At 39.1% G+C, this 15,675-nt stretch overlaps 1 protein-coding gene across 2 annotated transcripts; it reads right to left on the bottom strand.

The window, feature by feature from the left end:
- Window positions 1–322: 322 nt before the first annotated feature.
- si:dkey-6n21.12 (schwannomin-interacting protein 1) lies at window positions 323–14,199 on the bottom strand. Of its 2 annotated transcripts, none has more exons than XM_044022558.1 (7): window positions 13,857–14,199; window positions 12,455–12,739; window positions 10,659–10,783; window positions 8,559–8,676; window positions 4,483–4,614; window positions 4,271–4,388; window positions 323–3,580 (listed from the first exon to the last, which is right to left on the bottom strand). In XM_044022558.1, the coding sequence occupies exons 2-7, from the start codon at window positions 12,710–12,712 to the stop codon at window positions 3,480–3,482; spliced, it is 852 nt and encodes a 283-aa protein (XP_043878493.1). In that variant the 5' UTR covers window positions 12,713–12,739; window positions 13,857–14,199; the 3' UTR covers window positions 323–3,479. The 2 variants fall into 2 exon arrangements, with proteins under 2 accessions (XP_043878493.1, XP_043878492.1); XM_044022557.1 differs by having other exon boundaries at window positions 12,455–12,714; window positions 13,857–14,198.
- Between the last annotated feature and the right edge of the window lie 1,476 nt (window positions 14,200–15,675).

The following is a 15,675-nucleotide window of genomic DNA, read 5'->3' as shown; positions in this document are numbered from 1 at the left end:
TAAGGTAAATGTGACTAAGTGGTTTTGAATTAGATTCAGCAAATAAGACCTTAAGAAATCATGTGACTGAAGCGTCACTCCAGCTTCCACAGAAGGTAGAGGTAACAATCCTTCAAACAGTGAGTGAAAGATGTGTATATGACTAATAATATTAATAATAGATGTAACAAAAAACACAACTGTACTTACATTATCAAGTTGTGACTTCTTGGAGGAAAAACACATGAATACCACCATTGTAGACGCCGGTGTTTTTACAGTAGCCCACAACGGACTAATTAAACATCTTTTGAGTTAAAAGGGAAAAGTTTGGTGAGGGATATACATCTGCAACATGAAACTTCATTTAATGTTGCTCATTTTTACACACTGTACATTTCTGAACAATGATATCATTCTGATAAATGTAAAAAAAATCTCATGTAAACAAAAAACAAGAAGACATTTTCCATTTTTCAGTGCAATCTGATCACCACACCATTATATCCTAATACAATTTTAATGCAAGACTAAAATTCATGCCTGAAAGTGTTTTCCTTATATTTGTCTATAGGGTGTGATATTAACTAATTTAAAAATAATCCCATTAGTCAGATTAAATGAGTCCCATTATTTCTGTTTACAGACCCTAAATCACTGTAAACCACAGTTAACTGTCCGTGACCACAGCATCAATGATAGCTGTCAGCGACGTGTTAGCGATAATACCTGATGTATATAATACCGATATCTGGTGCTTTGTTTGATACCTGACTTACACACTGACTTAACATGAGCGAGACCGAGTCAAGTTAAATGAAAAGAATCAAACTATTGAGACAAAAAAAATGACAAATACACCTAACTACACCTAAAAACCTGCATGTATACAAAAAAGAACACAACTACACTAGCAGAAAAAAGATTGTTCAGTTGGCAAAATTAGCAGCTTTTCATAAGTCCCTTTCTACTGGAATTTAAAGGGACGGTGCTGTTTTTTTTGACGTCGTCCAGTTGTAAGAGGCAGTGTCTTAAATACAGGTGGAAGAAGCAAGAGAAGTGAGGCTGGGTGAAAACATGGCTGCCAGCTGAAACACCTGAAATAACAGGGGTTGTTTTTGTTGACAGGAAACTGACGTTTGCGTCACTCACTCTTAAGCACCAAACTTCATTGAAAAAATATCTGTTTTTATCTCACAGGGACACAATAACTACTGATGTGCTGCTGCCTTGTTCGGTAAGTTTGTGTCACTGAGGTAAATCCCAAGTAAGGTAAGATGTTGAACACTGAATTCCCAGAACAACACATTTGCACTTACTGAAGTGAGTCAGCAACTCATGTCTGCTATAATGTAAAAATGACTGATTTTCTCTATGGGCTTGGGTGTGGGGAACGTGAATGGTTTAAAAAGTGCCACAAACAGCAAGTTTCCAGTTAGCAAAGGTCGTTTAGCAATGAGATAAATCATCAGACCAATTGTTGACATATTGTGGACTTAGACTAGCATAGATTTGAACAAGTAAGCCTTGTGGCTAAAAGCCATGATTTCTCTCAGGCTTGTTCTAAGTGCACACAGTGACATCAGCACTGCATACAAAGCACTTAAATAAAGCTCCATTAGTGTTCAAGAGGTGATGCATGGAGGAAAGGAACACTAGGCAGCATCAACGGCGCAGAAGTTAGCCATAAGAACAGATCACTGACGGCAGCTTTAACAGCAAACACACAAACATAACAACTGGTAGAGTTCAGGCACTTTGTGATGAGTGAGACGGAGTCAAGTAAACATTGTGTTTATGTAGTGTCTGTTAAGTGTAAACTTGTAATAAGACTGTTAAAATAGAAAAACAACTGCTACATTTCTGGTACATAAGAGCACAAATACACCCCAATACACCTACAAACATGCATGTATACAAAAAACAACATACACTACACTAGACAGATTGTTCAGTTGACAAAATAAGCAGCTTTTCATAACTCCCTTTAAACTGGAATTTAAAGGGAGGATCCAGATTCTTTTCTCAAGGCCCTGTTCCACCTATGGTCCCAGCTCGCCTCGCCTCAGCACAGCACGGTTTGGGTAGACACACAAACAAGTGACTTGTAAAGCAGTTGTTTTCAGTGTAACTGAATCATTAGAATCAGTTAATTAAACATACTTGTTCAGTACTCCGTCTAAGACAGTCACTGTTTTAGGATTGTTAAGTCTTTTTAACTCATCTACAGTTCTGCATTGTTCGGCTTGATTGTTGTGTCGGACGTCTTGCTCATGCCTCTTCCTGTGACGGCACTCTGACCAATCAGTGGCCGGCAGTCTGGCGACATCGCGCAAAGTGTCACCTCAGCTCGCTTGGAACCTCGCCAGGGCAGGTACTAAAAAAACAGTACCACGTACCAGTAGGCGAGTAAAGTCAAGCTAGTGGAAACGTGCCCTAAGGTGCTGATTATGTGTCGGTAACTCACACAACCACAATTTAAAAATCCCCTAATTGTCCCTGTAAAATACAGTGGCATTTTATTCACCTCATTTAAGTGTCAAAAAGGAAACGTCAATGTCATCGGCATACGTGTACAGTCTCCTATTCTCTCCATTCATTAGCCAACGACTAAGATTCTACATGTTACAGCAATTTTACAGTTACAGTCATTTTCGGACTTGGTCAATGCGTGGGAAAGCAATACTGTATGAATATGGATGTACATGCACTTAAAGCCATGATGTTCACTTTTTTGTAGCCTGGTTTTGTAGAATATCAAATAAGAATGATATGATATAAGGTTTTCAGCTTCTAAAATGTGAACATTATCTGGTTTCTTTGCTCCATGTAACAAATAAATTATTGAGACTGATCGATGTTTTTGTCGACTAAACAAGACATTTGAGAACATCATTATTTCCAGGTTTGGTAAATACTGATCAACACAATGGAACGCACCAAATTTCAAGACCAAAAAATAGGGTATTGTTGCAAGCAATGAATCCGCTCACAGTGGAATTGCATAAGAACATCGATCTCTGTGGAAACGAAGTGTCTGTGTGAGGCTGTGTTGTAGATGAAGCACATGAATGAAATGGCTGCTATAGCCATCACGTGGGAAATACTGCAACTGCAAAAGACTGTGTCCAGTTCAGTTCAACTTACCGGCAGTATTCCTCTGCCATGATGCTTTGTCATGGTTTTGTCACATGTTCATTTTAAAACTATGTCTTTTATTGAGACGAAATTTCCCTTTGAAAACATATAAAGTTATGACAATAAAAGGAAGAAAAAGAAACAAACAAAACAAGTGTGCAACTGAACATCCAAGTTCTTTCAGGTCTTCACAGTGACTGGGCAGGACACTCTAAGACTTTGGTCAAATTGACATGTTTGTGAGGACCAGTGTGGCCCTGTCGTGCTCACAACAGCGTTCATTCACCGGGATACGTGTTCAAGCGTTCTAATGCGACATAACTCGCTGTCACTGTTGGACAGATGGGACTTCTGCTGATGGCTCACAGTGATGTCAGATCCTGGACCTCCAACAGCATGGCGTCCTGCTCGGTCCTCAGCTGGTCTCGCACCTGGAGGCTGCCCACGAGCTCTGAGCTCAGCTCTGATGACGAGAGATCATACATTAACTAAAACAGCGGTTCTCGAAGGAAATGTTATCTGTTTCATTTTCTACGCACGCCTGTCAAAAATCCTCCGCTCCACTCCAATCACATACCCTGGTATTTACAGTAGAACAGGATCTCTGATTTTGACGTCAATGAAGTTTGACTTAAAGGTGTGTGTGTGTGTGTGTGCAAGCATAAGCGCACAGGTGTGTGCGGTAGTGACTGACTGACACTACAGTAGACCACACTGCACCACAGTAACTATAGTAGTATTCATTATACGTCACATTAGTTTCACATTTTGAACAAGATTAGTTAGTAATAATTGAATTAAGTCTATCATGCCATTCATTTTGTTTATTGTGTGTTTGCATGCAGCCCTATATACACAACACATAACCACTACACAACAGATTTTCCCTGTTGATCTAAGCAGCAAAGCAATGTTTGATGTGTGTTTAGTGCTTAAAATTAAGACATACATTTACCTACACCTTATTCTTGTTTACAATTAGTTACACAAGTATGAATGTATATGTGAAATGGCAAAAAGCAACCAGTAAAATTGTGGCACTGAAGGCAGCATGTTGAAAAATGTCGGTGGAAGTGGAAATGTAGTCCGGAGCCTTACATAATAAAAAAAGCTGTTACGGGAACAAGAAGTAAACTGAGGTCATTGTGTGTACCTTGTATGGTCTGACTGAGAGACGAACAAAGATCATTCAGCTCCTTGATGCTGAAGCTCTGGAGATCACTGCGCTCCAAATGTCTCCTCTGAATCGCAGGAGCGCTACGAGCTGCCGTCTAAGGAGAGGAAGAGGAGGAAGAGGAGAGCTGTGATTAACTGTGCATCACTACATTGTCATGCCAAGCTCAAACTGGTAACCACAAGTCTCACCACTGTTTTGTGGTCTGTTCTCAGTCTGTCACGCAGGCTCCTCAGTGTGTTCCTGAAGCCACGGGACTTGGGTTTCTCTGGCTTCGAAGCAGGCGGAGGATTCTTCTGGACCTGGACTGTTCCTCTCTTTAACTATAGGAGAGGACAAGGGATGAGGGGGTGAAACTATGTATACTATATCTACTGCATGCACATTCAGTGAGTATATGCATATTTTCCAACTCCATGCTATATAAACTTGAGAGGTAATTGGATTCAATCATTTGTGTAAGGAGGGAGGGTGTGGCCTAAAGTAACACCATATATCAAGGTGTGCAAAATTATTATTATATATTTTTATATATATTCTAGTGGTGGTGAAAAACATACAATTTTAGATGCATCGCGATTCAGACGTGGACGATTCTGAATTGATTCACAAATGTCCAGACTCAGATTATTTAAATGTTAAATGTTAAATAACAAAGTGCAGCGCCCCGTCGCCTGGACCCTTAGGGAGCATAAAGAAGCATGGAGCCGAGGTACAGCGGCGCTATTTCACTGACAGGGCAATCGTGACATTCAACACCGAAACCAAAACACAATCTGATGCTTGGACATCTGTTGCCACCGCATCATACGTCACTATAACTGGACGACTGGAGGCTAATGTCACATTTGTTCCTGAGAGCCACAAACAAAATATGTGAATTGTGATTCAAGATGTTACTTCTTTACAATGCAGTTCCAGTTTACACATTTCAATTAGTTTAATACATTATCATGGAAATGAATTAAACTCTTGTTTCTCATTACAACCGCACTGTTGAAAACAGCGGTGGTGAGTGATCACACAGAGACAAGGACTTTCAAAAGACTGAAAGTGCATCAAGATGAATCAATTCGAGATGCATAGAGGATCGTTTTATAATCAAATTGTGGCCCCTGCAGTGCAATTGTAATCGAATCGCGCGGCACCAAAAAGATTCCCACCCCTAGCTCGTTTACCTCGGTCAAAGTGAGCCAAAAAAGAGATTTAACACACTTTGAAATGTCAAAAATGTGAAAGTGCCTTTCAGAGAGATGCAGCACTCATGGAGTAGCTAAGCTATTGAGGCCTGAACAATCAAACGTTTTGTAGTCAACAGGGTCAGAAGAAACTTGTGGAGAAGAAAAATGAAACAAATGAACTGCTAAAGACTTGAGAAGAATTCAGCGTGAAGCTACACCATGAATCCATGAACCTCCAGTGCTGTCCTATTCCAGCAACGCACCCTAGCAGAAGTACAAGGTATCATTGCTCAGAAACATGGTCAAGGTAAGGAAGGCTGAAACACGACCACCACTGAACAAAACTCACAAGCTGAAACGTCAAGACAGGGCCAAGAAATATCGGAAAACTGATTTTTCAAAAGGTTTTATGGACAGATGAAATGAGAGGGACTCCTGACGGACAAGATGGATGAGCCCGTCGATGGATCACTAATGAACATAGAACTCCTCTTTGAGTCAGATGCCAACAAGGAGGAGGTGGGGTACTGGTATGGGCTGCTCATTAAAGGTGAACTACTTGGACCTTTTCAGGTTGAAGATGGACAACTCCAGTTTTTGAAAGATACTTTCTTGAATGAAAAAGTTTACATCATTCAAGACGGCCATGGTTTTTATGCAGGACAATGCATCCAAGTACTCCACTGCGTGGCTAGCCAGCAAAGACCTTAAAGATGACAGAATAATGACATGGCCCCCTTCTTCACCCGAGCTTAACACTATTGAGAACTTGTGGGCCCTTCTTAAAAGTGAGGTTTACAGTGAGGGAAGACAATGTACCTCTTTGAATCGTGTCTGGGAGGCTGTGGTTGCTGCTGCATGAAAAGTTGACAGATCAAGAAACCGTTGTAACATGACTGCTATTGAAAAGAATGGCTCTATTGGTCACTGAATATTTTCGGAAATGTCAGCAAGTGGGTTTTTATGTAAATTTTGAGTTGTTTGTTATTCTTGCTCTAATAAATTAAAATTGTGTTGCATAATAATTATGCACACTAATTGCACATACATACAGTATATCACAAAAGTGAGTACACCCCTCACATTTTTCTACATTTATTATTATATCTTTTCATGGGACAACACTGAAGAAATGACACTGCTACAATGTTAAGTAGTCAGTGTACAGCTTGTATGACAGTGAACATTTGCTGTCCATTCAAAATAACTCAACACACAGCCATTAATGTCTAAACTGCTGGCAACAAAAATGAGTAAACCCCTAAGTGAAAATGTCCAAGTTGGGCCCAAAATGTCAATATTTTGTGTAGCCACCATTATTTTCCAGCACTGCCTTAACCCTCTTGGGCATGGAGTTCACCACAGCTGCACAAGACGCCACTGGAATCCTCTTCCACTCCTCCATGACAACATCATGGAGCTGGTGGATGTTAGAGACCTTGCGCTCATCCACCTTCCTTTTGAAGATGCCCCACAGATGCTCTATAGGGTTTAGGTCTGGAGACACACTCGGCCAGTCCATCACCTTTACCCTGAGCTTCTTGGAGGTGTGCTTGTGGTCGATATCATGCTGGAATACTGCCCTGCGGCCCAGTTTCCGAGGAAATCAGAGAGGGGTGTACTCACTTTTGTGATATACTGTAGATATTCCCATGAGAAAGCCATAACTCACTTTTCCTTGGTTAAATATTCAGGTTTACTAAGATTTTGGATGGACTGAGAGAACTGGATTAGTTGAACAACAAAATTCATTCTCAGGAATACAACTTGCCTAATAATTGTGCACGCAGTGTATGAGAGACGGGATCATTTAAGGATTTATCACACATAATGATAAAAAAGCCCATGCCATTAGCTGATCAAGGTGAATTTCCATCATCAGGATAATAATGAAAGTGGAAATTGTGTTACTATAAAATGTGATATAAGTTAGTATATCACAACAATCTCACGTTCAGTCAGAAATTGCAGACAGTGGTCACAACTCCTGCCCATCTAAAAAGCCCTGTGTGGAAACTATTTGGTTTTCTATCAACAAACTGAAAAAGGTACACGGTTCCTAGCCGCGCAGCCATCACCGAGGCATATGTGACAGTCACTGCACACCTCATAGACATAGATATAATTGTCAAAATGACCGAAGCTCAGACGAGCCACACTGCCCAAAAGTTGCCAGATACACCGGTGACACACTCGGGAGAGTAGAACGTCAGACATGAGTCAGTGCTCTCCATCACCATGGACAACGGGGCTAATTGTATTATTACGCTGTCGAGAGGCATCTGCAGGGCCGGCAGTGTCCCATGCATGGCCCAGTGGACAGAACGTATAACAACCACATTGCATCAATTCCAAAATACTGCTCCTCATCTTCAAAGCCATACACAATCTTGCACCTCCACACCTTTCAGATTCTCCTCCACATTTCCACTCCCGCCCGCACCCTCAGATTCTCCTCCTGCATCCACCTCACTGTCCCTATTGCCCGTCTTGTCATGGGGAGCAGAGCATTCAGCCACTCTGCCCCCAGCTCTGGAATTCCCTCCGCAACACTGACAATTTTAATTGTTTGACTCTTTCATGTTCGTGCTGCAAACTAATTTTGTGATTCATTTTCATTTGCTCAATTCATAAAGTGTTGCTTGCTTCATGAAAAGAGTAGTTTGATAATATTGACACAAATCTAATTCCATAGAGCCTGCCTCTATCCAGTCATTCCTCATGGATTGTAATGATCAAGATTTAAATTTAAAATGTTCATTAAAAATATGATTCCTTTGTGATGCTAAAATGATTAGTTTCTGACCAAAATGGTATGGTGAAGTGATTTTAGTGCATTCTAGAGTTATCAGTAATAATTATTTTCTTAATTTTCTTATCATCCTTTGCCTGTTAGCAACAGCCACTATACTCAAAGGAGCGCAACCAACACACCCTCCCTGCAACCTCTAGTCAAAGCTCCTCCCCCAAAAAACAGAAAGTCATATATTTTTTGTACTTTTTTTGTAATATTTCAACATTTTGTGTTTTAGAGGCATTTTAAGATTTTAGTCTCTTGTAATGTAATATGTTGTATGTGTAGTTACCCATGAACTGGAGCTCTTCTTGCTAAGATCTTCCTTCTCCTCCTCCTCCTCCTCCTCTTCATCTTCACTTTCACTGTTGTTGATGAAGCAAAGCTGAAGATTCATCTGGGTCTGCAGGCTGGAGAATACACAAGAGACACAACACACACTTCATATACTGGGCTTATACTAGTGATGTAGGTTGAAACAAGGCATCTGTAAACAAACGCCATTTTCAGAATACTTGGGACACTTCATCAAAATTTAATAAAAACTCAAATATATCATTTGTTTAATAATTTCAACCTTGATTTGATTGATACAGGTGCAAATAAATGATTTTTACAGTGTTTTTTCTGGACAAACCTCATTGCATTTTGCAAAAGACTGAACATGTCAATTGACATGGTAAATTAACATCAATTGACATGGAAGACAAGTATGGGCAAACATTGAATATGCAAAGCGGCATCAATTCAACAACACCATAAAAAGCATAATTTAAACAGTAAAGAACATTTCTTAAAACGGGTGCATCAAGAGACAAATGAATGAAGCCTGATGAAGTGTTTTACTCTGATTTGGACAATTTCTGACATGGTTAATATTATTGAAGATGGGTTCAGGACGGTCTGATGGACCTATGCAATACAATGTATATATACAAGTATAAGTAAACAGAAAGCATTACTTACTAAAAAGTCAGCATCATGTCCTGCACAGTAATAAAATGTATTCTTGCAAGTTTGGACAGTGAGTGAGTCTCAAAAGCTGGCTCAAAAAGGTTCGGTTTGGTACAGCAGAGTACGTATTTTTTTGCTTTTCCATTCCCAAACATTCCATTCTTTGGCACCCTTCCCTTAGGGTAAAATCGTATGGTATTGTGAAGGTGGAGCTAGACCGGCTCCCCAGTCTAACAGTCAGCTGATTGGACGACAGAAAAACATCACTCCCTTGTGATCAGTGTAAACACCTCATGGAAGTCGAGGCAAATGCCCGCAGACGTCTTGTCAGGACAAAACCAAACAAGAAAATCCTACAGATGCACAGATCACCGGACCCCTGCAAGCACGCACGCACACACACATACTCACCATGCCTTTAAGACCAGGACTTATGGTGCTTTTCCACTATACACGGTTTGGTTTGTCGGGTTATATTTTGTTTGGTTCGTACTATGGTGCCTCCTCAACGTGGGCAGAGTCGCCATACCACTGCTGCACGAAACTGCCGTGATATTGTTTTATATGCGACACACACAAGCTAGTGACTTGTAAAGCAGTCATTTTCGATGTACTGAATCATTAGAATCAGTTAATTAAAAAGATTTTAGTACTTCCTGCATGACTGGAGCACAGACTCAGTTTCACAGTCAGTTGTATCTCAGTTCAGGGACTCACTGAAATCGGAACAACTATGTGCGACTTAGACACAATAGAAAAAAAAATCAAAACGTTAGCATTTTCTTTCTCTCACGTCAAACGTTCCCAAAAATTCCTCAATAAACTTTGGAGTAAGCCCAACAAACTCATAACCAATTTCGTCCCAATGTGACCATGATGTTTCTAATCTTTTGTTCATGAGTGCAATAAACATTTTGATTTGTGAAAAAAATTGTACCGGAGAATCGTGATTTCAATTGCAAGCAAAAAAATATTGATTCCCATTTTTCCCCAGAATCATGCAGCCCTAATGTGTAATGTGTATGCCAAAAATTATTTTTGAATTGAATTGAAATCTTGCAAAGAAAAGTGAGTGGGTGATGTGACCCAGTGGTAAATTTGTCTCTGTTCCAACTAAACTGTACCGAGGTGAGGCGAGGTGTGTAGAGCCGGTGGAAACATGGCATTACTGTCTAAGTGCTGGGACATGTGTCAGGGTGGGAAGTATCCAATTCGGAACTAACGTCACAGAGTCATGGAGCATTTGAAGAGAAAAAAATTAGATCAAACACACACTTTCACCAAAGGTGGCCCTTAAATAAGCAAGTACAGTCACTGACCCCATCATTTGTGCTCGGTGTGCTATAAGCCTGTAACAACCATGTCTGTGCAACCTCCATGCTGGAATATATAGGAGCTAGAGTGCACTGATGTTGATTGGTTGTAAAAGCGCTCGTACCGGGAAGTGAGTGCCAGCACGTGGCTGTTGCATGCATCGTCTCCGTCCTCCCAGCTCTCTGCTCTCCTGCCTCTCTCTTCTGTCCAGCTAACTGGAGTTCTGCCTCTTTCCAGAGAGATTCCACTCTGAAAACCACACACACACAGAACAATGGGATCATGACTCCAAAAAGAAATAAAACAAAGTTTGGGTAATACAGACACGGCCTCTTCTACGAGAGCCGTTGTGGGACTGATTATTTTCTTACACCGCGAGTTTGTCAAAACCATTCATACTGCTACGATATTATAATGCACACAAATATATTTGGAAAACTACAGCAAACTAGGGCTGTCAATCTTCATCTATAATTCCAATCCTTATTATTTTTAATATTTGAATTAAATACAATTTTAATACATTTTAAGTTAATATCATGTAGTTGTGGAATTTGCGGTGACTGTCACATATGCCTCCGTGGCATTTCAGTCACTTATGGTTGAGCTATCTTGGAATTCCATGTTGGGGTTGTGCTGTACAATACAGTACAGTAAAGTATGCTGGCTGGGCTTTTCATTTTACATCTCTGTGTATCACTGCATTTGCATGGGAAAATGAGCAGTGACCAAGCAACAGCATGGTCAGGGATTGATGTGAAGCACATTCACAGCATTTGAATAGTGTTACAAATTTGTTAGGTCTTTCCTTGTGAAACCTTTTTCCCTTTGTTCCCTTTGGATTGTCTATGCTGCCTTTACCTGTTTTGCTGATTATGATTCTAGTTAGCTCCTCATAGCCTGTTTTTTTCTTGTTCTTTACTTTACCCATGAGCCCCTTTGCTTTGTTCTTGTTTTATTTTTGCTTTAGTCTGTCTTTGTTTCATTCAGTGTTAATTTCACACAAAACGTCAACACAAAAAAAAATGTTTCAGAAAGGACGCATTTACCGCGCCGTCATTGCGTCGATGAGAAGCACACTGTATCTACAGAGGTATCAGACCTGAAAATCAGTGGGTTTCCCAAAAGCGGAACGTGAAAAACTTTAATTACTCACTATCTTTAACACTCCAAATACCGGAAATTATGTACCCTTATACTTAATTTGCATATGATTTCAATAATCAATTCAATAATTTAGATATATAAAAAAATTTAAATCCAGTGGGTCAAGTTTCAGTCACAATGAAAAGAAAATTTTAAAGTTCAAAAATGTTTTGAGAAAAAAGTGAGGAATGAGCAGGAACAAGACAATGAAGAAGAAAGAATGATAGAGGGTCCAGGAAGGTCAGAGCCTAGAAGAGATGGCTGGTACTGTAATTTAAGTTTTTTCTCTGCACTTACTGTATTTTGAGCAACATATGTTTAATTTAAGCCTAAATATTATCAATTTGTGTGCATCTTTTGATGAATACATTTACATATAGGGGATGTTTACAGACTGCAATGAGGATGTCCAATGCCACCCTGCCTATGACTAAATTAGTTATCATAACAAAAATCCAAGGATCTAGACTAAACTAGACAAGTCTAAAAATGGCAGACCCATCTGTGCTAAAAGAGAGAGAATCGAATCGTGACCTTAAAAATCGAATCGAGAAGTTGGAGAATTGTGACATCCCTAAAAATGAAATAAAGTGAGAGGCAACTCATACAGTGGTTTATACAGATAAATAAATAAATATTATCAGGTTCTCAGGTTTTTTTCAACTTCTCAAGTGGAACGTGGTGAACTTGAGGCTGATGTCGCTCCCAGTACCTACTTCCAATGTAAATGGAACAAAACATCACCCTCCCTTCTCCCCGACTGTGCCCTCTGACCTTTGCCCTTTTCTCCTTTTTCTCCTCTTCTTGCTTCTCCAGCTCAGCAATGCGCAGACTCAGCGCTTCCCAGTGCATGATGGGAAGGCCCAAATTGTCTTCACCGTAGCCTTCCTGCCAGACCAGCGCTGCACCCTCTGTATCTTCATCCTCATCCTCTTTGGTGTCTGTGTCTTCATCACTTCTCCTGTCGTCCTCCGCCTCATTACTCTCTTTTTCCTCCCGCTGCTGCCTCCGTCTCTCCTTCTCTCCCTCCATCTCTGCATTGGTGGAAGCAGCAGAAAATTAGATCAGATGCGATACAAGTGCAAAAAGCTGCCCAGTTACTGGAGAGTTCAATTCTCTTAATAAAGGTTGGAATTAAAAGAAAACTGTAGCCACTATAAGGGAACACATTGTAGGTATTGTAGGTATTTCATTTCACTTGCATTTTCAACCCAAATGTGATTTACTTTAATGTTAAAATATGCAAGAAATTTATTATATTAAGACACAAAATTACCCCAGAGTGTCATCGGAGATTAAGGGAACATTTCTAATTGAAATACAGTATATTCACAAAGTACATTTTGCAGGCCACAAACTCGGTCTGGATTTAAAATGTAAGATATCGGCAAACACAACCTGATCCCCTGGTTAGATTAGGCTGCTACCATTATTTCGAACTTTATTTATTCATTTACTTTGCACAGCGAAGAAAATGTATTGTTTTTTTCATAATAGGTTCTTAGATTTTTCAGCTTCTTAAATGTAAATGTTTATTAGTTTTGTGGAGGTCGGATACTTCAAGGACTAAACAAACCCTCAATTACTCAATAAAATTATGGACTGATTGAGTTTGTGACTTACACGCATTTATCGGAGGACAAAATGCATAAACTTAAATAAGTAAAACAATTATTGATAATAAAAAAATGGCAAAAAAAACCCACAACTTAATTCTCTAATTTCCAGTGCTTACTTTTATCTTGCTACCATTTTCGTTTTTTAGGTTTCTTTGCAGCATTAATTGTTTGTACAGCCATTTGCCACTTTTAGTCATAGGGTTAGTATTAATAAATAATAGGTTTGTATTTTGAATGTCAAATGAATGTTGAATATTAAACTAACTTGATGCCGGTTAGTATTAAGGGTATTACTTTTTTTTTTTTTTTTCCAAAAATGAAGGATGTTGTCTGTAGAAAAACAGATTGTTCAGTTAAAAAAGTTGATAGAAGTCCAGTATAAGTGTGACGAGGCCCTCTACAGGCCCTACACACCCTTCAGACTCCTTTAAGACGAGTCAATTTTAAGCTGTTCACCTGGAAAACTGGAGGAAATGTTAACCACGCCTCGACTGTAATACTTATACTTACTAGATATAAAATGAACTGTTTATTAAGACAGAAAAATACACGCTTACCACTTTAACTGCGACACAAACACAAGCGTAGCAGGGAAGAGTTTTGCCACATTGCTCAGCTCCTTCCTTTGCTCCCCCCGCTCATCTTCCTACGTCCCCTCCTTTCCATCAAGACTTTCTCCCTCTTTTTCCACCGTCCTCTTCTCAACAACTCTTGCTCAACGAGTGTTAAACATGACAGAACAGCGGGAGACACGGTGAGTCAGCAGTTTGTTTCACTACTCAATTACAAACTCAGTCCAAACATACGAACAAAGCCCGGGATCTTCTGCTTTTCCTTCGGCTAGTGCTGAGGAATTCCACCAACAAGAACATGTTTGTGGTTTAACGTTCAACTCTGCCACTTCCGGGAGCTTTGGCCTTCAAAATAAAAGCCATCTTGTTACCTTCCGTCGTGGCACCAGGTAGATTTTTTTTGATGATTGTTACTTATGTTATTGGTACTTAAAATACAATAACACACACACACACACACCTTAGCACCGGGAATAATCTACATTTATCGCAGTTCAAGCAGTCTACAATATATCTCTTGCCATATGTATGCAGCAGTATGTGTACTTTGGGCCACACGGTGGTGCTGTGGCGACCATAAAGTACTACTGTACTGTTCTTGTTCAGTAATATTAATTTTCTACACAGGTGGCTGTAAATGTTCTGTAAATTTGCGGATTGTGTGGTTTTATATTGTATTTTATATTTTAAGTTCATTTTATGATTCTATTGTATTGTGTTGGTGTATGTTTCAGTAGCTGTATCTGTGTATGGAGGACGATAAATGACATAATAATGATAATAATAATAATTATAACAATAAAAATACAAAAAAGAACAATAATAATAACAATAATAATAATAAAGCAAAGAACGAATGGGTAAATAAATGCAGAAACAAATGAATGAATGAATGAATAAATCGACCATTAAAAACCCATTCATAAATAAATGTATTAGATGTATTTTTGTATTTATTTATTCCTTTATTCATTTATTTACTCATTGTTTCATTTATGTATACAAGTATTTCTGTATTATTTTTATTTGTTAATTAATTCATTTCTGTATTATTTATTTATGTATTCATTATTTTATGTAATACATATATATGTGTATTTATATGTATATATATATGTATATTTATATATATTATATACTGTATTTTCATAAGTAGATGTCCGCTATTATTTATATGAGAGACTTCCGGTTTGGCATTTCCTGTCAGTAGTTGTGTATCAGTGTAGCTTCACGCTTCTTCAGTCTAATGTACTGCTGCCTGTCTCGACCAGGACACTCTTGTAACCCATTCATCCATTTACTTATTTATTCATTCATTCATACATTTATTTATGCCAGTATTTATGACTTTCTCTCTCTCACACACACACAAAAAGACGCACACTGGGCTGCTCTCAGCTGTGTTTTCACTCCAATTAAAGTCTCAAATTAATTCACTACTTTTCGCGTGTCATCACTTACAAGTAAAAACATTAAATTAAAATAATATTAACTCATCGGCTGCCAGCCATTTTCAGAGCAGAGAGCCCCATACTGCCAGCCATTTTAGACCATTTTGACCCATGTTTCAAGGACAGAATATTGTGTTCTATGTTCTATGTTCTATGTTAACACTGAAATGAAAGAAAGAGTAGACTCTCTTATAGACTCCAGACTAGACTCTAGACTCTCTTCTTTCATCTGGAAAAAAAAGTGTGTTTCTACCTTTTTCCTTTCTTTAGTAAGTGGCAATAGAACATGGAACTGATTCCACCAAAAACACAGTTTTGACCAAAAACCAGAAAACAAGCTTTTGGTGAACAGA

Source organism: Solea senegalensis, linkage group LG3 (genome assembly GCF_019176455.1).
Source record: "Solea senegalensis isolate Sse05_10M linkage group LG3, IFAPA_SoseM_1, whole genome shotgun sequence".
NCBI lineage: Eukaryota > Metazoa > Chordata > Actinopteri > Pleuronectiformes > Soleidae > Solea > Solea senegalensis.
This window is presented reverse-complemented; position numbering and strand designations above follow the sequence as displayed.